Source organism: Podarcis erhardii (genome assembly GCF_964252035.2).
Source record: "Podarcis erhardii genome assembly, chromosome: 1".
Classification (NCBI taxonomy): Eukaryota; Metazoa; Chordata; class Lepidosauria; order Squamata; family Lacertidae; genus Podarcis; species Podarcis erhardii.
In genome coordinates this window covers 99,888,782-99,915,638 of record NC_138497.1, presented here as the reverse complement: position 1 = coordinate 99,915,638, position 26,857 = coordinate 99,888,782, and the positions used below count along the sequence as shown (strand labels likewise).

General features: G+C 41.2%; 1 protein-coding gene across 1 annotated transcript; it reads left to right on the top strand.

Moving 5' to 3' along the window:
• Positions 1–362: 362 nt before the first annotated feature.
• On the top strand, positions 363–25,376 carry NXPH2 (neurexophilin 2). The gene is made up of 2 exons (XM_081873560.1): positions 363–930; positions 23,456–25,376. The coding sequence occupies exons 1-2, from the start codon at positions 871–873 to the stop codon at positions 24,197–24,199; spliced, it is 804 nt and encodes a 267-aa protein (XP_081729686.1). The 5' UTR covers positions 363–870; the 3' UTR covers positions 24,200–25,376.
• Positions 25,377–26,857: the final 1,481 nt, after the last annotated feature.

The following is a 26,857-nucleotide window of genomic DNA, read 5'->3' as shown; positions in this document are numbered from 1 at the left end:
CTGCCCCCTTCTTTCTCTGGGCAGCGCCCTTCTGCTCCTTCCCGGGTGGAGACGAGGTGGGACCACCCACCTGGCCCACCTCAGGCATCCCTCTGCCCCTTGCTGGGAAGGTTTTCTTCCGTCTGCAAGGGAGCTCGTCCAAAGGCGTGTTACCACAAGGGGTCCCCATAAGGACCAAAAACCGCCGCCTCTCCCCTCCCCCCCGGCCGCCTCACACACTTCCCACCCGGCTCCCAACGGCGTTCATTAATACGCCCCGGCCGGAGCCACGCCCCTCCCCGCTCCGTCGCCTCAGAGCGCTTTCCCGCCAAGCGCGAACCAAGCGCCCTCCTCCTGTTCCCTCGCCCGCTCCAGGCAGCCGGGGAGGCGCCGCCGAGTTGCTTGACGCGCGCGGCTGGCACAGCGCTGAGGCGGCGCCGCCGCCGCATCTCTTCGCGGGGCGTGTGTGAAAATGCCCTCACTCTCGCCCGCCCCTCCCACCTCTCCCAGGGCCCCCTCGACGTTCCGCCGTTGACTCCGGCCATTTGCGCGGCTCTTTCCCGCCTCGCCGCCCGCCAGGAGCGGCGCCCCCCGCGCGAAAGGGGACCCCAAGAGGCGCCTGCGCGAGTGAGCGCCGGAGGATTTGCCTCGGGGTCTTCGCGGGGGCGGCTCTTCTTCTCTGCCCGTCCGCTCTGACGGGCGCGCGCCTCTCGGCGAGCGCGTGTATGTCTGTCGTGTGGCAGTTTCTGGAGGCAGAAGAAGACGGCGACCAAGCCGCCGCCGCCGCCGCCGCCGCGCCGTGCTATGTCCCTGGCCTCAGTCCTGCCCCCTAAAGTGGAGATGAGCCAGACCCGAGGAAAGGAGAGCATCTCTTAAGACTCCCGAGCCAGGATGGCGCACCTGCGGCAGCCCCTGCCTCTCCTGGTGGTGGTGCACAGCTTCCTCCCGCTTGTAAGTCTCCCGCTTTGCCGGGGCGCAAACGGAGGGCGCTCTTAGGCTTTGCCTCCCTATTGCTCTGCAAGCTTTAGGAACGCTGGAGAAGTTCGTCACGAACCGGGGTGGCTTTAGCATGAGGTCTTTCCTTGCTCTTTTTCGGGTTTTCTCCCCTTCTCCATCTCTTCTCCCACCCTTGCTCTCTCTTTTTTTTTGGGGGGGGGGGAGTGGGCCATCCATCTCAGCGATGCCAGGGAATGAATGGGGCGCGCACCTGCCTCTGCCGCCAACATTTCGCGCGGCTCGAGGGCGAGATCTCTCACTAGCTAGCCGCGCCTGGTGTGTCTTGGGTTTGCGAAGGAGGAGGGTGAGCGTTTCGATTCGATCGCTTGGGCTCGGATGCTTGGTGGAAACTTTTCCCTTTTCTAAGCAGCCAAAGAAACCTAAGGAGCTCCTGGGCGCACCTCGCGTCTCTTCCGATGCTGTCGTTTCTGTTCGCTTTCGGAGGGGAAAGAATTCGATTGAGTTAGAGCAGCCCAGTAAAGCCCAAGGCGGGATTGCTTAACAGTATCGTCTTGTTTTTTTCAGTTTTCAACTGGGATTCCCGAAAGGCCTGTGTCCAACATGTTGAATATTGTCCGCTTTGGACTAAGGTTTTCGGATCTTCCATTTATGTGCTGTTAGTGTAACCGAAGTAAGGCTGCAACTCTAAACACAGCTACGCAGGAGTAGGTGCCCCTGAACTCAGAGGGATTTTCCTCTGAGTAGACATGCCTAGGGTTGCACTGCCATAAGCCCTTTGGAAATCTTGGATAATAAAGAACTGGTTTTTTACAATCATATCCATATCTGGTGCCTCTAGAGAAAGTTAGTTACATTGTTGCTTCTTACAGTTTTCTAATTTACAAGAAATCATGTGGCTGTTGAGCAGATTTCGGTTTTTTGGTAGCTCATATATTTGCAGGCTTTGTTTCCTCAATATTATGATTCTGAATCGATGTTATTAAACAGGATGTTGTGTTGTGCAACCATGAAGCAACTTTTTACTTAGAAGTCTTACATACTTATTTAATACATTGATACATCACCATCACCTTGTGTAGCCTCGTGGTACGTTGAAGACTAACAGTTGTGTTATGGCACAAGCTTTCGTGGACTAGGGTCCACTTTGGTTGGTCTTAAGCAATTTGCAAATAAGTTTATTTTAATTTATAATTAATATTTTATTTTGTTTTATCTGAGAATATTTACCTGTAAATAAGAATCTTGTACTGTTGACAGCTACTCACTCAAACAATAAACTACTTATGCAATTATCTGGTCTCATGCAGCTGGACCCTTTGCGTGTTTACTCTGGAGCAACTGTTTTCAGTGGTACTTTATTTTCATGTAACTGCATAGGATTGCAGCTTAAATTAAATTTATTTGCTTTTCGTAGTTTCAAAATTTGTTTTACATTTCCTATAGATGATGTAAAAGTACAGTACTGCTGTCTATTCTCTTGTGGTATCTTGTGGCTTTGGGGTGGATTACAGCTCAGTTGTAAATACCTTTGCTGTATGTACTTAGCAGTAAACCCTGCAGAATATAATGGGAGTAAACCGAAGATTGCAGTCAGAAGCAAATGGCAAAAGCTGGTTTGCTGAAGTTGTGGAGAACTCCAAGCGAGACACTGCTACTAATCAGAGTGTAGAGAATACAGTTGTAAATAGTTGTAACAAACTTACTTGAATAACTAACTGGGGCATTAAATATATGGAGTAAGGCAGCAAAAGGAGCTAAATCACACAAAAATAGCATTGTAATCGTATTTCATCATACTCCATTTCAGGAAGATGTTAATTGTTTGCACACAACAGGATACAAAGTTTTGTTTTTCTCCTCATGGCTGCATTCTAGCTGAAAGTTTGTGTGTGTGTGTGTGACTACAGTCAATAAGGGGATGTGTAATAAACCTTGAAGGGATTAGACAGCCTCCTTAAGAGCTGGATTCTAATATTACAGCATGAGTTGATTGATTAGTTTTTGAGGAAGCTTATGTCAAATTCTAATCCGGTTTTGGATTGTGCTTGTCTTGTAATATTGTGGGGCTGTTTTCCCTTTTCCCTTTTTTTTTTTTTTTTTTTCTGTGGCACTTTATCATAGCAGTGAAGTGCGGAGCTGCAGCTCTGCGATAAGACACTCATATTTGCTTTCACACTGCTTTGCTTTTTTGAACAATGAAAGGCTGTTTATATTCTTAGAGCAGAGTTTCCAGCTAAACACCACACAGGGGTTAGGGATGTGAATGGAAAGCAGTTAATGGATTACAAAGTTGCTGGTCAGGAAAGAGGTAAATTGAAATACCCCGACCCATTTTTATTTTTGTTATTTTAAATCAACCAGATAATCAAAGGAACCAATTAAAACTTCTGATGGACATTGGTTTTATTCCACATTTTATTGGATGATGTCAACTTTTTTGCTGTGGCTTTACAACAATTGCTTTGTGTTGATTACGTTAAAGGATCAAAAGCTGTTTTCTTGTAAGGGGAGGGAAATGCACACAAGGGAGTACCTGTTCACAGCTGATAGCCTAACAGTTCCATGGGGAGTAGCTCATTTTCTGTGCTGTTAGAGAAATCTCCATCAGTGGTGTAATGAAACACTGTTATCATAGAATTCTTAAGAGGGAAGTAGTCCTAAAGTTAAAAAATTAATCCAAGTAACCCTGCAATCCTACACATTTTATTTATTTAGATTTCTATCATGCTCCCCCTTCCCATAGAAGCCCTTGGGATGGGAGTAAGCCCTATGGGACTCAATAACATATGCTAATTACAAATACAAAGCTGTGCTTAACATTTTGTTGCATATCATAGACACAGTACAGTATTACCATGTTGTCTGCTATTTAGTTGTGCACATGTACTTTTAAATGACCAGTGCCTTCCAGGTGTACAATTTGTAGAATCAGATGCCATGGACAATCAAAGATAGACATGGACAATATCCATAAACAGTAACAAACATTTTTGCCAATGAGAGAAAGAAACATTTAAAAACAAACAAACCAGAACTTCTTTTTTTATGTGGTGAAATTTACTGTAGAGTACAAAACTTTAAAAATACAAACATTGGGGGCAGTATCTTATGGCACCTATAATGAATTGGCAAGTCTCTCTGTGCAGAGAAATTCAAAGGGCCTATTTAATTTTGCTGTACCCATTTTGGTTCCTTGTATAGATGCTATTTTAAGTTGAAGTTTTACAAAATCACCCTCTTGCTAATGATTCAATGAGTTTTCCTTCACTACAAATAAATTAGTCTCTCTGTTGTTGAAAAACATTTACTGCAACTGATAGGATGTCCTTGGTATACCACCTTGTAGGTTATACCTATTTCCCTGCCCCCAGGCTGCAGCCCCCGCAAACACTTACTTAAAAGTAAGTCCCACTGTATTCAACTGGGCTCACTCTCAGGTAAGTGTATATACGACTGCAGCCTTAGTGTAGGCAAAAATTGATAACTAAACATTTAATTGTAGACATATCTACACAAAGGTAAGCTACACTGTGTTCAATGGGGCTTCCTTCCATTGTTTATTTATTTATTTTGTTTATTTATACACACACTTATAAGACTGTGTTTTTAGTAAATACAGGTTGTGAAGACAGTAAAAAGTGCTGTTGGTGGTAAAAAAAATATTGCACACCATCCATTTCCTCTGCAAACTAGATGGTAGCTAATCAAAGATAATTAAACTTACCATAATTCACCATTCGTTTAACATTATGGTAGTCAATATATGTAAAACAATATTGCTGTTTCCAGTCAATAATAATCTGGGTAGTTATTGGCTAAATAGTAAAAAGGAAAAAAAATGCTTTGTCCAGTACGTATTAAGGACATAGCATACCATTTCTTTAAATCTAATGTTAATGGCCATTCAGCTGTTTTGTTGCTACAAATTATTCAGTGTCATGTTAATAATTAGGTTAGAGGAGCCGTGCAATCTTAGGCACTAGCAGTAGAAAAGTGCCTTGTATAAGAGGATTTTACAGCCCATTCCCTAAGGCACTGATGTTAACACTGAATCAAGCCTATTTAACAGATTCCTGCAAACAAATCCTGGTATATTATTTTTGTCATATCTATTACAATTTTCATTGGTGGTGCTTGCAAATGAAAAATAAAACTAAGCCAAAGATGTCAAATATATATTTCAAAACAGTCTTTTAAGAATCAGCTCCCAAATGAACAAAATTTAAGGTTAAAAAAAAAAACCAACGGAAATTTAAATAAAAATTGTATGGTGTTGCTGTCAAAACCAAGCTGCAGTGCTTTGCTGTTTTATACTCCACATTTTAAATCCATACAATAAATGAATCACAGCGCAGGCCTATAATAAAAGGGAAGTCCTCAGACTATGAACTGGTTCTGCAAATGGTGCATTAAGCTTTGCACTGCCTATGGATACAGAAAAGGGTTTCAAAAGCACTCGATGATGTTTATAGCTAACAGAAGTGCTGATGTATCTTTAATGCTTATTTGTAACTTGATCAAATGTGCTGCTATTTTGTTAAAAGAGTCTTTTCCATAGTATGAGGGAAGGGGTTTTCCTTAAATTCAAATGGTGAGATAAAACAAAAACAAAAAACCTAGTGCAATATAAGTTTTCTTTTTTTAAGTTGTTAAGTATGCAGTTCGTTGCTCTCTATTATTTATATTTAATTTGATATCTTTTTGGTTAAAACTTATCTGTGTTTTAGCTTTTGGGTGGGTGTGGGTGTGTATTACAGAGTTAGCTGCCTTGATGTTTTCTTTTTTAAAATAGAATTATTTTTCCAGTATAGATTAAGAATAAACTTCTTGATGATTGAGGTGCTTCTCATACAAGCATGGACTATACAGTAAAACAACTATTATTATTATTTTTTAAAGTAAATTAAGTGTCTTGCATCAAAGAGTTTTTTCCTATTGCCAACCAAAGTTGTGTGTGTTGTTTTTTTTAAGTGTGAGATTCATACTGCTCCCCTCCATCCTGGGATAGCCTACTTTAAATATGTGCAAAATTATGTCACAATGCTAGGCATCTTTGTGATGTACCATTTTTGGTAAAATGTTGAAGGTACGGGATGTGACTGTGTTTAAAGAGAAAATTGACCAGACTTCTACATAAAACCCAGATTGTGGTTATCTACCTCCGGCTCCTCCCTTCTGAGCCCACGCCCATCGCCCTGTTACCACACACTGCTCCTCTCCTCACAATTCACCTTTCACTACCATTCTGTCCTGGTCTCCCAGATAACAAGAAGGAAACCAGGAGGACAGAAGCCATCAGCATTGCACAGTGCTTTTCCCGCAGTGCTAGCAAACGTGGGTCTCCATCTTGTATGCAAACATCGAAACATTTAAACAGGCTGCATTCTAGATACTCCACACGGAGCTTTTTTCTGTCATTTTTCCTTCGGGTTCTGGAATCTGAAGGAAGGAAAGAGAATACATTGTACAAAACACAGTCTCATGTTAAAACAGTGTTGCTTTCTGGAGGCACCACCTAGGGCTGCCTTTGTGTCTTACCTACGGTAAGCAAGGAGACAGGAGCTCTAGAAAGACAGAGGTCCCCCTTTTAAAAAAACCAACTAGAGTTGGACATTGGACTAGGCAAGGCTTATCAAATAATGTTCCATTATTTAAAGCATGAATTGATTAATACCAGAACAAAAAAGAGGGAGATATTACAAAAATAAACGAATGGCAATAAGTGAGGGCAGTGACATTAAATTCAGGTCAGCTGTATTATTTCTTACTAATAATGAACTATGTGGAAGGTGGCAGTCAAGGAGCCCTTTCTCCCATGGGATATCTCCACAACACCTCGAGGCAATTAAAAAAAAGTTAGCTGCATTTTTGCCTTGCCTTTTTTGACATGATGTTATCCGGTGTAGAAGTTTGGACCGTATTTTAGCACAGGCACATAATAGGCAGTCAATTGACCGATGTTACAACCCTGCACAATGGATTATTTTTATTTGCCATTGCCACTTATGAACAAGTGGGTCACTGCAAGTCTGGTTAAAATGTGGAAGTAGATACAGCAAAAACATTCCTATGGTTTCAAAGAGTTAAAGTGATGCTAGAAGTGTACAGTATGAGGAGAGTCATACGCTTTAAATGTATGGTGTGTACATAAGAACATAGTAAGAGCCGGCTGAATCAGGCCACTGGCCCATCCAGGCCAACATCCTGTTCCCTCAGTGGCTGACCAGATGCCTATGAGAAAACTACAAGCAGGATTTGAGTGCAAAAGCATTCTTGCCTCCTGTGGTTAGAAGCAACTGGTATTCAAGCAACCCTGGGCTGTTTAACATCTACATGAAACCGTTCAATGGGGTTATCTGGAATTTTGGAATCCATTATCAGCAATATGCTGATGACACACAGCTCTACTTCTCCTTTACATCTGCAGGTATGGCAGTGGATATGCTGGGCCATTGTCTTGCCTTGGTAGTGGACTGGATGAGAGCCAACAAACTGAAGCTCCGTCTGGATAAGACTGAAGCACTGTTAGCTCCCTAGACTGAATGGATGGGAGATGGTCTGCTCTTGATGGAGTTATACTCCCTCTGAATGAGCAGGTACATAGTTTGGTGATACTGCTGGATTCTGGCTATCGTCTGAGGCTCAGTAGCCTCAGTGGTGCAGAGTGCCCAGCTGCACCCCTATCTGGACAGGGATAGCCTAACTTCTGTTTATTCTCTCGTAACCTCTAGGTTAGATTGCTGCAATGTATGAAGTGTTTTAGGACACTTGGCAAGCATTGCTGATTCTATAAATAATTTCAGGATTTGGAGAGAGATTAATCCTTTGAATCTTGTGCAATAGTTAGTTGTGAGAAGTACATTTTAGTTCATAAGTGCTTCGGTTATTTATATCAGCCATTGCCTACTCTTTAAAGACTTTAGGCAGTTTGCAATCTGTATATAGTTTATTTAAAGCAGAAGTAGAATTGTTATGGAACATTTTCCTCCTACAGGAATCTCAGATTCTATATAAAATGCTTGTTTTAAAACTTTATATTTTCCCTTATGGTAAATTTATAGTCAGTTGTACTGATGTACTTTTACTGTAATTTTAGCATAAGACTGGGGTTTGGGTGGGTTTTTTTTTATAAAATATGTGATTGTATAACGAGAGGAATATGCTAAGTTGTATGTGTATCAGGATTGCTATGTTAATTGAGGTGGGATGGATTGAGTTGCCTATAATTCAGCAAAGGGACTTGATTTTTAATTGGAGTTAATAAAGCTGATAAACGCTCATGCAATTTTTAAGCATGTAACCAGTGTCCACAAACTTGAATGTAGCTATAGTGTTCAGTTTCTTTGTTGAAGGAGATCATGTGTAATACAGCATAAGACTTAACTAGACTTCTGAGGTGTGATATAAGTTCTCTCTCTGTATATAGACAAAGTATAGTTAGTGTCACAGGAAATAATACTGGTAAAATAGCTACTGGTAAGGTTCTAGTGGAGACAGGAATTTTTATATCTGGGTATAACAGTGATAAATGTCTAAGCTCATATCACTGGAAGACAGTCCAGAACACAAACGAGAATTGATATGCAGCATTTATAACTGAATTAACATACAGTGGTACCTCTAGTTATGAACTTCATTCATTCCGCAGGTCCATTCTTAACCTGAAACTGTTCTTAACTAGAGGCGTGCTTTTGCTAATGGGGCCTTTTGCTGCACACGATTTCTGTTCTCATCCTGGGGCAAGGTTCTCAACTCGGGGTAACTCTTCTAGGTTAGCAGAGTTTGGTACCTGAAGCATTTGTAACCTGCGGTGTTTGTAACTCTGTATATACCACTGTATATGAATCTCCCCTCACTCTTAAAAGGCTTAGAATTTTACAGGTCCATAGGTGAGTGTAGCTCTAGGGACCCTACACCTAGATGGCGTTCAGACAAAAGCTACCAGAAAGGCTGAGGGGTTGGTTATCCAAGTCCTGTGCATGGAGAAGATTATAGGGAAGCATGGGAGCTGCTTTCAAATACCTGAAAGGCTGTCACAGAGAGGATAGGGTGGACCTGTTCTCTGTTACTTCAGAGGACAAGACTGGAACTGATGTGTAGAGATGGTAAAGAAACTCATTTTAGCTAGGCATTAGGAAAAACTTCATAAAGAATCTTCTGGTTCAACGGTTTGTTACCCTGGGACTGTAGAACTAAAGGAAAGCATGTTCCGGCTGGACCCACCAGTCAACATCTTGAAGCTGTGTGTGCATACATGAGCTATTTTGGGTATGTGTGTGTGTTATTATAACCTATTGTATTGTTAGCCGCCTTGAGATTAATTCAGGTAGGGTATAAATCTTTAAAATAAGTAAATAATATGGCACCACCCACATGCAAAACGTGTCAGCAGGTTTGGGTTGACTCCAAGGTTTGCATAAGTATGAAAATTGTTTAGGGGGACCCCCCCCAAAAAAAAAACAAAAACAAAACCCCACTCAGTGAGGACTGAGCATACTCAGTAGGCATGATTGACTGTTGGAGGAGGAGGAAAATAAGGAAGGGGAAGTGGAATAGAGTATCCTGGAAATAGGTATGACTGGCTAGAACCCTGACCAGGAGCACTCCATACTGCAACATTTTGTTTCAGGTCGCACTTATTTTATAGATGGAGTTACATATGTCATGAGGCAGAGCTGCCAAGTTGCCCCTAAGATTGATGGGGCCCGGCTTTCATTGTGTGTGAGAGAGACGTGACACATGATGCAATGTCGTGTTGTCTGAAGGAGGCCAAGCATTCTGGAGGAGCTGGCCACTGAAACTGCACCACGCTCGGCTTCCTAAGCCCCCTCAAACGTTTAGGGGAGCAAAAATGCCTCAGTTCCCTACAGTTGGTGTGTCAGAATCTCACTTTTGCCATCAGAACAGGTTTCTTTAAAACCTAGATGTTCACTGCTGTGGTTTATTAGCATTTTAACATACAATTTTATTTTATTTTTCAATTCCTTCATTGCCCCCAGCCAGACAGCAAACCATACTACACACAACATTTGATGAAGGCAGGTGAAGATCAGGTAGGCCCTTCTGCAGTAAGAACCACCTAGATGAATGTAAATATTGTGGAATTATATAAATATGCATTATGCAACCTCTAGATCCTTTTAGAGCTGGGACAAGCAATGTGATGCCCTCCACATTGTTGGACTACAATTCCCATCAGCCCAAATCACCATGCCTAATGTTCAGGGATGATGGGAGTTGTAGTGGAGAAACTTCTGGAGAGCACTGTGTTGGTCTCCTCTGTTTTGGAGGACTGAAAAGTCCCATGGCCCAGAAGTGTAAGAGATTCCAATTTATGCTTCTCTGTGGATCTTCCAGTAAGATCTAACTGCATCTTGCCCAGAGCACGCTCCACAAGCCTCACTACATTTGTGTCCTTTTACTTCTAAAAATAATGTTGCTTGATCCATAAAATTTAACTCTAAAAGAACAGTCCTGTGCTGTCAGTCTTTTGGGTGCAAGAGTTATTTACCATAATACTGAAAGCCCCAGATATATGCACATCTATGTGCTCCAAAACATTCTGGCTGACTTCTGAAATCATCTGAAGTGTTTGTGCATCCCCATTAAGTTGGTTACACAACTATCTAGCTTATATTACATTTTCCTACTTACTGTGTGACTTCTTGCTAGTTTTTAAGGACCCATGTTTTGACAGATGGTAGTTCTTCCCCAGTCTTGACATTCTGGTGCTTATTCAGGCAGAGGAGTCACAGCTGACAGAGAACGTTGCCCTCCCTCTAAACCAAAGTGCAATTACTATTTGTGCTGTGATATTCCAAGCCTAACAACTGCAAGCTCAGAAGTGAACCCTGGTCAGCTTGCAAGACCAACTTCTTCAGAATACTTTTGAATTCTAGTTTTTACTGCTGTGTTTTTTGGAGTGGAATTTATTGTGTCAGGTTTCTCTTAGCGCTCAGGCAGTGTTTGCTATAATAGTTTTATAACATAAGAAGTCTTTAGGATGCAATCATGTGCATACGTTCCTGGGAGTAAGTTCCACGGAGCTAAATGGGCCTGACTTCTGATGAGACATTTACAGGACTGAGTTGTTAACATTGTGTGTGCATAATTATATATATAGTGATAATAAATCAGCAGTGAACTGAGCGGGATATAGCTACTTTATTCTCTCTTCTTTTATGCATCTGAGTTACATTACATTGAAATAAGAATTAACTTATTTGGTTTTATTAAAAAAACTATCACACATGAATGGGTTGTTTCTTTGAATTTTTTTTAGATGAAATAAATTAAAGCTTTTGCTTTAGAGCATCTGGCGGCCTTAGAACCTAGTACATGTAATTACTACTGTTTATTAGGAAAAAAATTATGTAACTGTATGGTTGATTTACTCTGATGTGACTGGCTTAGCAACTTAATTGGACTATGCAACAAACCAGAGCAAACTAGAAAAAAATTAATTAGCAGATTCATTTGAGGATGACTACAAGCCCTCTGTTATGCTTCACTTCACTGAAGGTGTAGAATTGCAGGGTTCTGCTATGCGAATTCACACTGAAATCACCAGATTTGGGGAACTGCCAACACCAGATGAAATGGAAACCTAGGAATAAACAGCTAAGGTTGCAATCCTATACATACTTACTTCAGACTTAATGGAACTCATTTCTGAATATATTTGTATAGCAGTACAGGCCTACCATGGATTTAAAATGCCTTGGCACCGGAACAATTGAAACCCGGAAGTGAGTTTTCTGGTTTTTCAGAAGCCAAACATCCAGCGTTTCCCATCCAGCTTCTGATTGGCTGCAGGACGCTTCTGCAGCCAATCAGAAGCCGCGCCTTGGTTTTTGAATGGTTCTGGGAGTCGAACAGACTCCCGGAACGCATTCTGTTCAAGAACCAATGTACGACTGCACACTGTAAACCATGTTAGAGTTAAATGGAGATATATATTTATCAGTGGAATTAGTAAGTGAATCAAATAGGGTTAACAGGACCTTTACTTCCATAGAAGAAAGAAGCTATCTTTAAAAGAGGGCACTCATATCTCAATTGTTGTTCCATTAATGGCTTGTTCATCACATTGTTTCAAACTTTGCCACAAAGTCTCCACACCTTGAGTTGCAATAGGAATGGAGGGAGACATGGCCTCCCAGGTGAGGTAGAGCTAGGATTCTAGGTTCCTGGAAAGGAGAGTGGTGTGGTGGTTAAAATACACAAGCAGGAGTGTTGGATTGACTCCACTGATATGTTTGCACACACCCCTGACCTCACCTCTCCCTGCCGTTAAGCAACAGTGATGTACCTGCTGGAAAGCTAGCATAGCAGCTCCACCCCACCTAGTGACCTATTTCAAATCCACCTTTTTAAGTGAATCAACCTAATTCACACTTCCTGGATTCATAAACAGATCAGGATTTTTTTGCAATTCTCTGAATGTTATGAAATAGGTCTCAGCTCAAAACACACACACATCAAAACACATTTTAACATGTCGGCAAAGGACATATTTTTAAAATAAACATTTTGCACTAAAATATGTATTTAAGCAGGGACGTGGGTGGCGCTGTGGGTTAAACCACAGAGCCTAGGACTTGCTGATCAGAAGGTCGGCGGTTTGAATCCCCGCAATGGGGTGAGCTCCCGTTGCTTGGTCCCAGCTCCTGCCAACCTAGCAGTTCGAAAACACGTTGAAGTGCAAGTAGATAACTAGGTACCACTCTGGCAGGAAGGTAAACGGCATTTCCGTGCGCTGCTCTGGTTCGCCAGAAGCGGCTTAGTCATGCTGGCCACATGACCCGGAAGCTGTACGCCTGCTCCCTCAGCCAGTAAAGTGAGATGAGTGCCGCAACCCCAGAGTCAGCCACAACTGGACCTAATGGTCAGGGGTCCCTTTACCTTTATGTATTTAAGTAGATATTTAATATTGGATTCCCATACATTTTCTGGTGAGGGCAGAGAATTGCAGATTAATGCAGAATTACAATGGAGTGTACTTTTGGTTATGGAGGAACACATGGATGGGAAATATCCTGATCCGTCTATTTGTAAACATCCCAGAGTGCATCGGGATGAAGAACTTTGTAAAGCAATGTTGAATCTTGATCTCTGTGTAGCTGGAACATTGAGAATATTATAACATTGGAGCTTTGACAAGCATTGCTGACTTGCTGATCCAATCTACCAAGAAGCCAGTTCATGGTGACTCTAGGACAAAACTAGGTGTCATGTCATTCCCGAAATTTACAATTTTAATCAAATAGCATGCATGGGGTGTAGGTTATCTGGATTGGGACTGTGGCCTGAAAGGGGCTTTAATCCTTTGCTGTCACTGCAGCTTTGATCTGAATTGAGTGTCTGTTTGTATAACAGCTTTCTAAAACAAAAACAAAAACAAAAAACAACAACTCAGTTGTATTTCTGTCAAGTTAACAGTGTTATCATCTTCACTTCCAAACTCTTTTCAGTTTTGTCAAATTGTTTCTTATTCAGTATGTGTTTATTTTGTGTTTTCTGTGGTTCTAGTCATAGGACTCCAGTATTGCAAGCGTTTACCTTCTGTAACATATACCCTGTTTCAGTAATGATATTCATTGCATTTTAAAACAACTGCCCAACTTAAAACAGGCTTAATTAAAATGTGTATGGGAAATGAAGTGCACTTACTTCATGTATCCATAGCACCAGAAATGAAATTCAGTCTCTGTTTCCTCTCTCTCTCTCTCTCTCTCTCTCTGTGTGATAGTTTTACTGGGTTTTGTTTGGTTTTTTTGAACTGCCAAGTTTGATGCAAGTGCACTGATTGCTGGATTTCTTTCCCACTACCGTTTGTGCTTTGCAAACCAATTTGATCTGCATTCTAACAGAATCCAGGGAACCTAGAAGTAGACTGGTACAACACCTTTGTCTTTTAGAGGTCTTCTGGGGCTTGTTATTTTAATCCTAGTGTAGACTGATTTATCACTTCAAGCATCTGTCAGCTGCGCTTTGTCTAGAAATTGATAGTGATAGTGTTGCTGATTTTTCAAGAGCAGCTGTTAGAGGTTCATTAGTTACACTCTCAAAGGGTGCAGATAACTGTAATATTTTCCTTTGTTAATTATCTCTTATGTGTTACAATAATAGAGGTTCTGGAATTCACTCAGCTTCCTGACTACCAGAGCTATAAGGTATACCTTTAGCTTTAATTAAATAGTTCTAAACTCTTATTCCCTAGTTTAAAAGATGAGAGGCAGACAAAAAAAGTAGGAAACAAAAAAGAACATTTGCTGTAAGAACTTTGTGCCTGCTATAGGAAGTAGTTTTTGACAAATTTGTGGTAGTAAGATCATGTCTTAGCCAGGACATTAATTATTATACTGGAGTTGTCTCAAATTATTGGAAGTATTCAGTGAAGAAGGAGCAAAGCAGATATCAGACAACCCCATTTATTTATTCACACACTTGTTCTGTACACATATAAAGCAAAGATTGAAATTATTATTATTTTACATGAGGAGAGGGGAGATGTAAATCTCCAGTGAGGAAGTGGTCCCAAACTAGAGTCACTGATATTTTAAATGCCTATTCCAGCAGAACTCTGGCAAACCCTGTAGGCTCTATGGGTAAAGGGCTCCCTCTGGACTTCAGTACTATACTGTCAGCTGTCTCCCACAGGCCAGTCAGGACTCCCTATGTCCTATAATACCTGAGCCTCCTTTGGCTAGGCAACAGCTGAAGGTTCACTGACTCCTCTGGCCATGCCACACTTTGACCCTCATTGTGTGCTTGCCCTGGAACCACCAGCCCATCTTAGACCATGCCATCTACCTCTCTCCCTTTGGACCCAACCAGCCCTAGCCCTGGATCCCCTGCCTCACATGAGTGAAATCTTCCCCTCTTCTCTGCCTTTGCTCTATAGCTCCAACCAATTTCCTCCCATCCTGCAACCAAGCCAGACAGGGAATTTTTTTTCAAACAAACAAACAAACACTGACACACAGCAAGGCAAAGAATTTGACTTCCCCTGCACATGCAAAAAAATATTAAAAAAATGGGACTGTCACATATTGTTTGGATCTAAGAAAAAAATGTACTCTGTTACTGACTTTTCTTATCAGTCAGTATTGGATGTGGCAGCATGCCCCTTGGAAAAAAAAGATAGGGGTTGAAGTTTCTTCTGGACCTTACTTTAAAAACACAAGAACAGACCTCTGCTGGATCAGGACAAGGGCCCATCTCATCCTGCGCTCTGTTCTCGCAGTTGTCAGCCAGATTCCTGTGAAAAGCCTGCAAAGCAGAACCTGAGCACAATAGCATACTTCCTGTTTGCGATTCCCAGCAACTACCTTCAGTGGTGGAGGTGAATCAGGAGGACACTGGCCCTCCATGATTTTGTATAACTATTTTTTAAAGCCACCCAAACTGGTCGCCCCTCACTGCCTTTTGTGGAAGTGAATTCTTTAATTTAGTTATGCAATGAGTGAAGAAGTTTTGGGTTTTTTTAAAAAAATCTGTCCTAAACTTAGACATACAAATGCAAAGCACCCATCCCAGTATTTTGAACAGGTGAGTTATTACCTTTTTCTGCAAAGGAATTTGTCTCCCAAATGAAGTATATCTGCAGAACTTTGTAGACAGCCCAGAGGAGAAGCTGCATGCTACAATTAGCATCACACAGCCTTATATAAATATATATGTAATATATTTCAAATTAGTATTAAAATGACTTATCCAAAACGAACAGCAACAATGCATAATCAGTCTTAAATACTTATTACAGGCTTGTAGGTTTACCAAAACAATACATTGCCTTGCTTAAATCAAGTGTTCGTTTGTAAAAATATATTGTGTCATTACAACTGTGCTCTTCCCTATTGACTTGCTGTGGATCAGTTTGGTTTGCAAACTTCGGAGAAAGCAGAGAGGAACAAAATCACAGCCAGCTGTGCTGTGCTTCCAGATGTGAATACTGGAAGGAAATGGACCATGAAACCTGTTTTGCTCATAGCAGAGTCAAATCCAACTAACTCTAAAGAACATCTCCTTGACTCTATTGCAAACTTCAGATTTTGGGGTTGGAGTATCTTGCCTGGCTCTCCCTCCCTTCCTCCATTTCGTTTAATGTCCAACTTGAAGAAGCCTTCTGGAAAACTAAAATCCTGCTCACCAATTAGTAATATTCTAACCTAATAAAATATATACCCTATTGTAACCTTTGGGTTGTTTCTAAGGAGCCAACACCAACTATAATGTCTTAGGTTTGAGTTTCTTTAAGCAGATGGAACTGGTGGGAGCTGGTAGGATAGAGGGGTGCTGATACCTTATTTGAAACTCATAAATGTTCTATTTTAACTCTCTGTAGCAACACATTGACCAAAGTGTTTAAGTTATCAACAGGGTCCTTTTTGATCAGTAGTGTTACCTGTTGTTTAGCCAGATGGTCAGGATTTATGAACCTCTCAAAGTCTTGAAGGAAATAGTTGCAAGGACAGTTTGTTCAGACTTTCTGCTTTTTTAAAAAATTAAAGGGTTTGTTGTGCATAAAGGAAAACCAGGTGGCATTTTCACAAGAGGTCAGTTTATTAAGATCCCACTGACTTTTGTTACTGTGTCTCTCCCACTGCCTACCCCTCTGACTCTTCCTGATATATTCACTTGGGGTGCAAATGCTTGACTCTTAAAAGCACATTTCCTAAATCTCTTTCAAGACTGTCTCTGAGCACAGTGGAGCCTCCTGGGGACTGGAACATCTGTGAACTTTTCTGCAGTTGGGAGTATATCAGCACTATAGCTTGTTCAACCAGCAGAGCTAACCAACAGATAATTACAGTTTTAAATTAGTATTTTAATGAACTGATTTTAGCAAAGGTAAAATGAAATCTCCCAGGCATTTAAAAAAAAGTATGCAGGAGGGGAGAATCATTAAACTCTAAAGTTCAGCAGATGGGTGGTCAGCAGGTGCTTGTTGAAAATGAGTGCTAGCTGTGCTTGTTTCAATCAGCAACCCACAAAAAACTAATTTGGGTGCTGTCCAGAGAGGTGTTGGAGCATCTGCATGTGCATTGTAATTTCTTGGGGAAATGGGAATCATTTATACTTCTTGGGGAGCAAGTATTTAAATGGTAAATTGGAAATGTCCTCTAACATACAGTTAACTAAGGGTTGATGCACATCAAAAATGATGTTCCCATTTTTGGGGAACACAGGTATAATTATCCTCGATCACCATTTTTACCTATAGAGTAGAGCTGAGGAACCTCTGACCCTCCAGATATTGCGGAACTACAGTTCCCATAATCCCTGACAATCAGCTGTGTTGATTAGGGCTGGCGGATGCCATAACTGCTGGAGGGCACAGGTTCTCCAACCCTGCTGTAGAAGAATGAAGCAGATGCCCCAGTAATGTAAAGATAGGAAGCAGTAGCTAGGGAGCCCCTTTCCTGAATTGCATTGCATTTTTATCGCATCTGCCATCCTAGGAGTTCAGGGCAACATATAAGAGCATGGGTAGGCAAACTAAGGCCCGGGGACCAGATCCGGCCCAATTGCCTTCTCAATCCAGCCCATGGACAGTCTTGGAATCAGCATGTTTTTACATGAGTAGAATGTGTGCTTTTATTTAAAATGCATCTCTGGGTTATTTGTGGGGCATAGGAATTCATTCATTCCCCCCCTCCCAAATATAGTCCGGCCCCCCACAAGGTCTGAGGGACAGTACACCAGTCCACTGCTGAAAAAGTTTGCTGACCCCTGTATAAGAGCAAGCTCTCCCCCAGTTTCCGTACACATAAATCTACTATGTATGAGTATATTTGCTTGTATTTAGCTTAAAAGTAACAAATCTTTGGCCATTGCTGGACTATTTATTTATTGCATAAAATTTATATACCCCTTGATTGCAAACAAACAAAGCTCAAAGTGGTTCCACAGCTCACATTATCGCTAATGATTTGTCATGCTGGCTAGGGCTGATGGGAGTTCACACCACAAGTTAGCTACCCCTTGATTTAAGTTTTTTAAAACAAAAACGAAAACAAAACTGAAAATAGATTCCCAAACTAAAACTTTCAATTGTGCTGGTCATGCATACACAGGTAGCGTTATGACACTATTTAGCCAGGTGGCTGCAGTATTAAGTAGCAGAATCTAGAATGTGGAGACAGCAAGCTGGTGGATGATTGCTGCCGGGAAGACACGTAAAGCAACTAATCAGAGGTCCAGCATCCCTTCAGGAGCCTAGACAGTTTCAGAATACTGTACTGTACTTGAATTTCCCTCCTAAGTGAGGCTCTTTGTGCCTCACAGTTAGTTGATTCCACGCAGTGGCATTGCGCCTCCAGCTCATGATAAACACACACACACAGCTTTATTGCGATCCATAAACCCAAAATACACAGTACAACAGTAGTATATATCAAGACGTGTTAAGATCAGCCTTGCTAGCCTACAGAGGAGCTTTAACCTGTACATACTGATTTCTGATAATGATAAACTGTCTGTTCCAAAAACAAGATGGCAGCAGTTACTGCTGTTTTCTTACCCAACATATTACTCTAGCATGAGTTGCTAGCTATCACTAACTATTTAGAATGTGGAGGTGTGAACTTGATATTTTTCCTATGTTTTCAGCTTTTACCATTTTATCTGTTAGCCACCTTGAGTCTCAGTCTGGGGAGTAGGTGGGATATAAATAAATAAATATAACAACAACAAAATAAGATTATTCAAGCAGTGCTAGATAACAGGGACAAAACTACAACTGAGTTAAAATGGATGCAGTTGAATATAAACCATGCTCAGGCAAGACCAATTAGTTTCAAATGTTCTACTCTTAAGTATGATTTAGTTGGATATTGCTCTTTGCAAGGCAATGCTGAATGTGGCAAGTTTTTTCCCCTCTTGTCAATTGAACAAGTTTTTGGTGGTATTTTCTAAAAAGTTTAAAAAAAGTTAAAGCTTTGGGCAAGCCAAGAAAAGTTTGCAATTATCTCCCTTCTTCCTTTGTCGAGTTTTGTTCCAGGCTTCTATTAGTATTTATCAGCACTAGCAGCTTTTCAGAAAATGATATATTACACGGGAAAATATTAATATCTTCAATTAGTATTCTGATATATAGTTCACTTCTGTCATTCCTCATCTACTTTCTGTCATTTTCCTATTATGCTTCTCTGACAATTCCCTAAAGATTCAGAAGAGATATGGCTTTGGGGGAAGTTGCACCACTAATCATGAATAGCCGTGTTTTGTGCAGCTGGATCTGCTTTCCAGTTTTGTCAGCAGAGACGTTGGTGTGCTTGTACCTCTACAGGGAGGATAGTTCTTTATAAGATTCATTTACAAGCAGAAAATTTAATGGGCTGCAAGATTTGATCATGAGAGGGGTTTTTTAAAAAATAAAATCATTATTTCCTGCTGAAGCAGCTTGTCATTTTAGTTAACTACAGGAGACAGGACAGAATTGTTAAAGCAATCCAATTATATATGTTATTGAACAAGGGAATTCTGGCCACTTTTCATTAACATAGTAAAACTGTAATAACAGAAGGTGCTTTACCCGTTGCTTGGGTGGGAAACAGAATTTGTACATTCCTAACGTGATAGCGACTCGCCCTGATCTCCAATCCCACCCCAGAACTGTTTGTGAAAGTCTGTTTTCCACTTAACCCTATGATATACTACTGGGGATTGGGACGGAGAGGGGATCAGACATTGTTCAGCCTTCAATTGCTTTCTTTGAAAGCTGCGTCTTTGCTGTTCTGACTCAATGGATGGCTACGCAAATGATATTTTAAAACTGCAAACACTGAAATTCACTCTTCAATTATTACTTCTATGATGGGGTGGGGGGTGGGATAGGTACAGTCACATATTGTGTGATGGCTATTTAAAAAGATCAAAGTGTAAAGATGAAATCCACAGTTAACATTGGACTACAATGTGGATACTTAAAAAACCCCAAACAAGTCTCCAAATACAGTGTGGGAGGAACCATTCTGCAGTGGAAGATGGAGATGGGGGCGGCAGGATTTGTTTTAGTTTGCATTTAATGGCAATGTAATGGGAATTGGGGTTGCTTGTGCGTAAGCCGCCACTGCTCCAAGCTGGGTTGTCTGGCTGAAACTTTCCCTGGCTGGACAGCCCTTACACCGTGGCTGTCTCAATCACTGGCAGAATCCGTCAGTGGGCGTTTCCTGAACTTCTTCCAACATAAAAGTTATTTGACACCAAGTCTCCGCCTAGCCTCCCTGCGCGGAAGCTTTCTGCACAGAGTGGGCATGCCCAGCGGAGGTCCTGTGCTCTCCCCGCTGGTGGAAGAGTCTCGGAGCCCTCTCAGCCTCCCCTTTCCTCCTGGCATCATGCTGATTTCCTTCCCCAGAGGAAGCTCTCCCTCTCTCCTTGCTGGTTCCCTCTCCAGCGTCATTGGGGAGCCGTACCTCCACCCTTGGCTCCGATGGCAGTTCCCTGACAGGCAAACCTATCTCATTAACCCCTTCTGAAACAATATGCAAACCAAGGGCAGGATCCAGCTAATGAGTCCTACTAGCAGAAGCCTCAGGGCATAGTTTCACCAGGACTTAACTCTGTTCCTATTCTGTAAAACAGATGAACTGTTCTGCTGCATAAGGGTGAATACAGTGGTGCCTCGGTTTAAGAACAGTCCGGTTTAAGAACGATTTGGTTTACAAACTCTGCAAAACTGGAAATAGTGTCCCGCTTTGAGAACTTTACCTTAGTCTAAGAACGGAATCTGAATGGTGGAATGGCACTGGCTGCGGGAGGCCTCATTAGGGAAAGTGTGCCTCGGTTTAAGAACGGTTTTGGTTTAATAATGGGACTTCTGGAACAGATGAAGTTCGTAAACTGAGGTACCACTGTACTGCAGTTTCAAGACAGGGATAAGGGATTAGCATCACAAGAGTTCCACATGAAGGGCAGTTTTGGAGCCGCCACTCACAGCCCCTTGTGCCCATTTTCTCCTTCCTCATAGCATCAATGCAAATGTAACAAGAGCAAAATGCTTTAGCAACAGGGGTGGGGGAATTAGGGGGGTATTAGAACTGAAGGTTAGTACCACAAGCATAGGTACAAAATACATTCCAGAAAATGAATATGGTATGGATTTTCAGTATAGTGTAGCTAATAAGTACATGCTACTTAAAATCTTAACGCCTTACAGCAATCACATATGCTGCTACAAAACCTATCACAGCCTTTGCCTTTAGGAAAAGCACATTTAATTATCAGTAAGGTCCAGGCTCTGCTTATTATGTTGAATTATTAGTGTCTGTTATAATTTTCTTACAATAAGAGAATTGTAATGGAATATAATGTGATCAGTTTAGGATTGCATTTTTTTTTAGTGTAATTGACAACAGTGGCGTAGTGTGGGTTGTCAGCACCCGGGGCAAGGCAAGTAATTTGCGCCCCGTAACCCGTGGATTTGCGCCCCCTAACTCTAACCCCCAGATGTTGCGCCCGGTGCGGCTGGCCCCCCCTGCACCCCCCAAGCTACGCCACTGATTGACGACAGTTGGAGACTTCATTATTCTTGCCTGGCTTGAGTGTAAGATGCTGAAAACTTGTATGATATTGCATGACTCTAATGTGCATGCACTTGCAGAATTGGTAAGCTTTGTCAAGTCATGAATTATGTAAATGTTTACTTTGTTCTAGCATTCAAGTTAGTTTGTATTGTTAAAGCAATATATGAGCAAAAGGAAAAGGAAAAGGAAAGAACCATGGAGTAGTTATGAGGCTGCATAAGAGATTTTCCTTTTGTTGTGATTTAAATAGTTTCTTTACAGCTCTTTCTTAATATTAATGCCTGAGATCCTATTTAAAACATTACCTGGGCCCTTCTGCATGTGAAGGCATGTGCCCTGCCACTAAGCAATAGCCATTTCCAGGGAATATATTGTTACTCACCACCACAGTCTCCATGAGCTGTGCGAGATTCCAAGGGTGCACCAGGGTCTGTGGAGATGATTAGCCAGAGCTCAGGGTGGGGGCATGTTCAAGCCCTGGATTCTTCATGTAGGATGGGAAAACCTGTGTCAGAAACCCTAGAGAGCCACTGCCTTTCATTGTAGACAATACCAAGCTAGATGAACAGGTGATTGCCTTAGTATAAGGTAGATGAAAACCTTGAACTAGGATATAACCCCGATATCCACATAACAGAGAAAGCAACGAATGTTCTGTGAAAGCTTCTGCCCCATATCTTGGATAACATTAGGGTTAATCTCTCCCTGCACCAATAATTTAGTATTAAGAAAATGCAATATTTGTTGTTGTTGTTACTCATGATTGTTGCACTGTTGTATTTGTGCAACTGTTATAATTATGTTTTATGTATGTTGCTGAACATTTTAAATGCTTTTTGTAAAGGCTTAGATTTCACACACCATTTGAGAAGATGTTTGTACTTTACATTGTGGGATTTTGTTGACCCCAATAACTTACGGACAACTATTCTGTTTTACTGGAAAGGAGGAGGTCTAAGTAAATACATGTTTTGTTTTACATGCAAATGGTGTCATGCTTACTAACTTCTACCAGGTATTTTATTTGGATGGCTTTGTTGGGGTACATTTGCTGGTGGGGGGTTAAGTAGAAGCCTATAGACTTCATATGTCACATTTGATTTGTATAAAAAGTAGGTTTTCTAAAATACAGAGATAAATATCATATAACGCTAAACCATTATCACAGAATGAGTTTTCTGCCCAAGGTCCAGTATGTATCAGTTTCTATTTTAAGCAAATACAATCTTCTTTTAAAAAAGAGAAATAATTAAAGATGATTTTTCAAAGTGATTTATATTAAGAGGAAGATTAGCAAAGAACTGCAATGCACTTTCCACATAAAACTGGTATTTAAGAATAAGATTTTAATCTTTTTATATACATGTGTGAATAATTCAAAAAGGTTATTGCTCATTAAGTACTTGCTACCTAGTTATTAACTAATTTTATTTTACCATTCTTTTAAGTACTTAGAATGTAGTGTGTTGTTGTTGTTGTTTTAAAAATACACATTTCTCTGTGGCTCCTTACAGATAAAAAGGGAGGGGAATGACCAGAAGAATCCATTGCCCTACTGAAACCATTTCTGTGAGAGAAAAGGATGGGACCTGCTGGTAGTGATTTTGAGGATCAGAGAGATGGGCAGAAGCATCTAGGAAGCCTCTCATTAACTGAGGATGGCAGGAGAAAGATGGCAGGGCTATGGCATTGGAGATTTTAGGAGGTTTAGAATCTTGCCCTACAGAGGAGTCTCCACTCTCTCTTCAGATGCAGTCAGGTGTGATCGCCACTCATTCAGGCACATCTAAAAGGGCAGAGCATGTATCTAGAACCTAGCAGAACTGAGCCCAGTTAACAAAATAGTCACTCAATATCACATTGCAGATATAAGCTGTCTTGAGTGTTTTCACAGTAAAGTCAGGGCAAGAATCTTTTAACTTAATTTAATATCACATGTTAGTTTTTAATATTTATCTTCTTCTCTCTCTCTCTCTCTTTTGAAACAGATCTTTTGTGATGCTAAGCAGATCATCCATGCCACAGACTTACTAAACTGGGAAGACAAAGATCCTGCAGACACACTAGTTGATAATGTAGTCAATTCGAGGATCATCAACCCTTTACGCCTCTTTGTTAAGCCATCCCCAGCACTGAAACATGGACAGATGTCATATTCAGACAGCATAGACAACTTTTGGGATTGGTTATCCAACATCACTGAGGTTCAGGAATCTCTTGCACGAACTAAACGCAGACCAATTGTAAAAACTGGGAAATTCAAGAAAATGTTTGGGTGGGGTGACTTCCATTCTAACATCAAAACTGTGAAGCTGAATCTTCTCATAACAGGGAAAATCGTTGACCATGGCAATGGAACCTTCAGTGTTTATTTCCGGCACAATTCCACAGGCCTTGGAAATGTTTCTGTGAGCTTGGTGCCACCTTCTAAGGTGGTGGAGTTTGAATCCTCACCACAGTCAACGCTAGAGACCAAGGAGTCCAAGTCTTTCAACTGTCGAATTGAATATGAGAAAACGGATAGGGCTAAGAAAACTGCATTGTGTAATTTTGACCCTTCGAAGATCTGCTACCAAGAGCAGACACAAAGCCATGTGTCCTGGCTGTGTTCTAAACCATTTAAAGTCATCTGTATTTACATTGCTTTTTACAGCGTTGATTACAAACTGGTGCAAAAAGTCTGTCCTGATTACAACTACCACAGTGAAACACCGTATTTGTCATCTGGATGATATAATCCATTCTCTCCCTACCCCCCCCCCCCATGACTGATAAATCAGTGTATTGATAAGCTGTCTAAAATTCCACTTTAAGCTTCTTTTGGACAGGGATTCCTAATCAGGTTATAGCAACAATAATCTCTCTCCCAAAAGAAAATAATCCTCTCTTGATGGGCTGGTTCACCTGTGCATGTTCTTCACTTGATGGCTACAACATCAAGTGGCAATTTGCATGTGTCAGTGAACACCCTCAAAGATCAAACACCATCAATGGCACTTTCATAGCACTTGGAAGTCTTTCAGTGAAATCAATTCAACATTTCTGCTGCAAGTTCAACATAATGTCTAAGCAAGTGATGTTCATGAGTATGTGAACTGGCCCTAAGTTTAAGCTGTTGCCATATATATTTAGGCATTCAGATAACAAAATGTCATTTCAAAAAATGAATAATCATTTGTTATTGTGTCTGTTCCCATCAGTTGTAGAGGAAACACCAGACACTGCCACTATATGGACAAAGAGAAACAACAGACCATGCAAGCAATGTACACATTATCTGCCTTCTCTAGGAGTTGCTGCAATAGCAGATTAATATTTAGAATGGGGGGAGCACACTTCATTGGTGTTAGAGGAAAGTCATAACACGACTGCCAATAAACACGTCAGGGTAAATATTGAGGTTCAAGTAGAGATGTCATTAAGATGAGCATCTATAGAAATTTTGAGGGAAGTCAAGACATTTCCAGAAGATTTGGATGGGAAAACTATTATAGGGAGGGGCTTGCCCAACACTAGAGTTCCTATGAATTTTGCCTAAAGCTTTGGCAAATGTTCTGTAGGAATTGAATATTTAAAAGAATTTCTATGAGATTTGTATAAACTGTCTTCATGAATGAATCATTCACAAGAGCTGTCACTGACTTGCCATTGAGCTTGAATACAGCAGAACTGAGCCCAGTTAATGCAAGTGAGGGTGGGTCAGTTGCTCACCTCTGAAGCCATGCTTAAAAGCCATGTTTTGGAACGACACCTTCCATTTTCATAGTTGTTAGTGACTGAGACCCACTAATGAGCAAAAAAAAGTGTGTTCTGGGTTTACTGCCCAACTCTAGGCTGTGTCCTCCCCCTTCAAATATGTGGCTAGTATCTTTTTGGTGCCAGATTAAAATTTATCTTTTAGCCCAGACATTTTAAGGGTGTAGTGAGTTCATTGGTTTTTGTTCAGTCTGCCCTTGCTTTATCTGCTCCTGTTACCTGTTGACGTATTTTATGGGTTTATTTCATTGTACTGTACTGCTTGCTTCATTTTTGTTCATTCTAAATGTGAGACCCCCCCACTCCAACATCTGTATAGACGAAGCTGTTTAAAAGTGCTTTTGACAAATGAATAAAATCAGCCAAGTACAGGAAACGGAGGGAGCTTGCCTCCCATGTCAGTGGTCAGAACATACAGAAGTATATTGATAGAGCCACATAATACAAAAAATATTTAAAATACGGTTGCTGTGCTTAAGCAGGCGAATCCGTACAGTCTGTCATTAGCACAATGCAATCACACTCCTTCTAGGGAGTGGGGGGACCTCAGGGCAGGGCAAATATGGCCCCTTCGGTCACTCTGTCTGGCCCTCAGGACTCTTAAGAGGCCACACACCCCTCCCCAGGCCACACTCATCATTCACTGTTCTGCCCTATTGGAATTTATCCCTGAACTCAGATAATGCTTCCTGCTTACCTGGGTAAAGGATAAAAAGGTGTGTGTAGAAAGTAGCCTACTGTACAAAGGTCAAATGTACATTTGCTGCTCCACCAACATTTCTTATGGCCCCACCCAAAAATGGCATGAAACCCTCAGTATCAGACTAACCTCTGACCAGAATATGATCTGGGGGCTGTTAGCAGAGATGAGCCCTGCTGGTGTATTGCCTAATTTTCATGAATTTGGGAGACAGCAATGCATTCTTACTTCTTGTCTGGAAAGCAGGCAGGAGGGGATAAGCAGAGATATGGAATGAGCAGGAGGGGCTGTCTCTGCTTTGTAAGAGAGAGTTACAGTAAAGTGGAATGTTGTTGGGAAGACAAGTAGCTGCAAAAGCACAACAGAAGGAAAATTCCGGGAGCAATTCATTGATTTGTCAGAAGGAGCAATAGATAGTCCTCAACCCTGCCCTGGGATGAACTGGGGCTCCATGGTCAAAGAGCAAAGTGTGGTTCTGAGCCCTATCTTGTGATGTAAGATATGATCACACAGAGGTTCTAGTCTAGTGGAGAAAACACCCCCCCTTGTGACTTTCAGTGAGAAACTCCAATTCAGATTAAATAATGGGCAAGCAGCACATACACTGGATCTCCCAGTCATCTATACATCTGCTCCTACATCTAAATCATATTGTATGTTCTCTTCTCCCTTGTAGTAAAATCTCCACCCCAAAATCCTTTTTATTAAAGAGAACTTATTAGAAGGTAGCAGCTTAGAAATGTGGGTTTTATTTGGCTGGTCATAAACCTGAGCAGTTCCCTGCTACCGCCCCCCACCCCCGCCGGTTGAAAACTGGTTTCTTGCATTAAGTTCCCTTTCAGTTGTTCCTTTCTACCAAGATAATGAACCACTAAAATTCTAGTTCACATTTGTGTTGTGTGTCCTAGATTTAGCTGTATATAAGCTAGGTTTT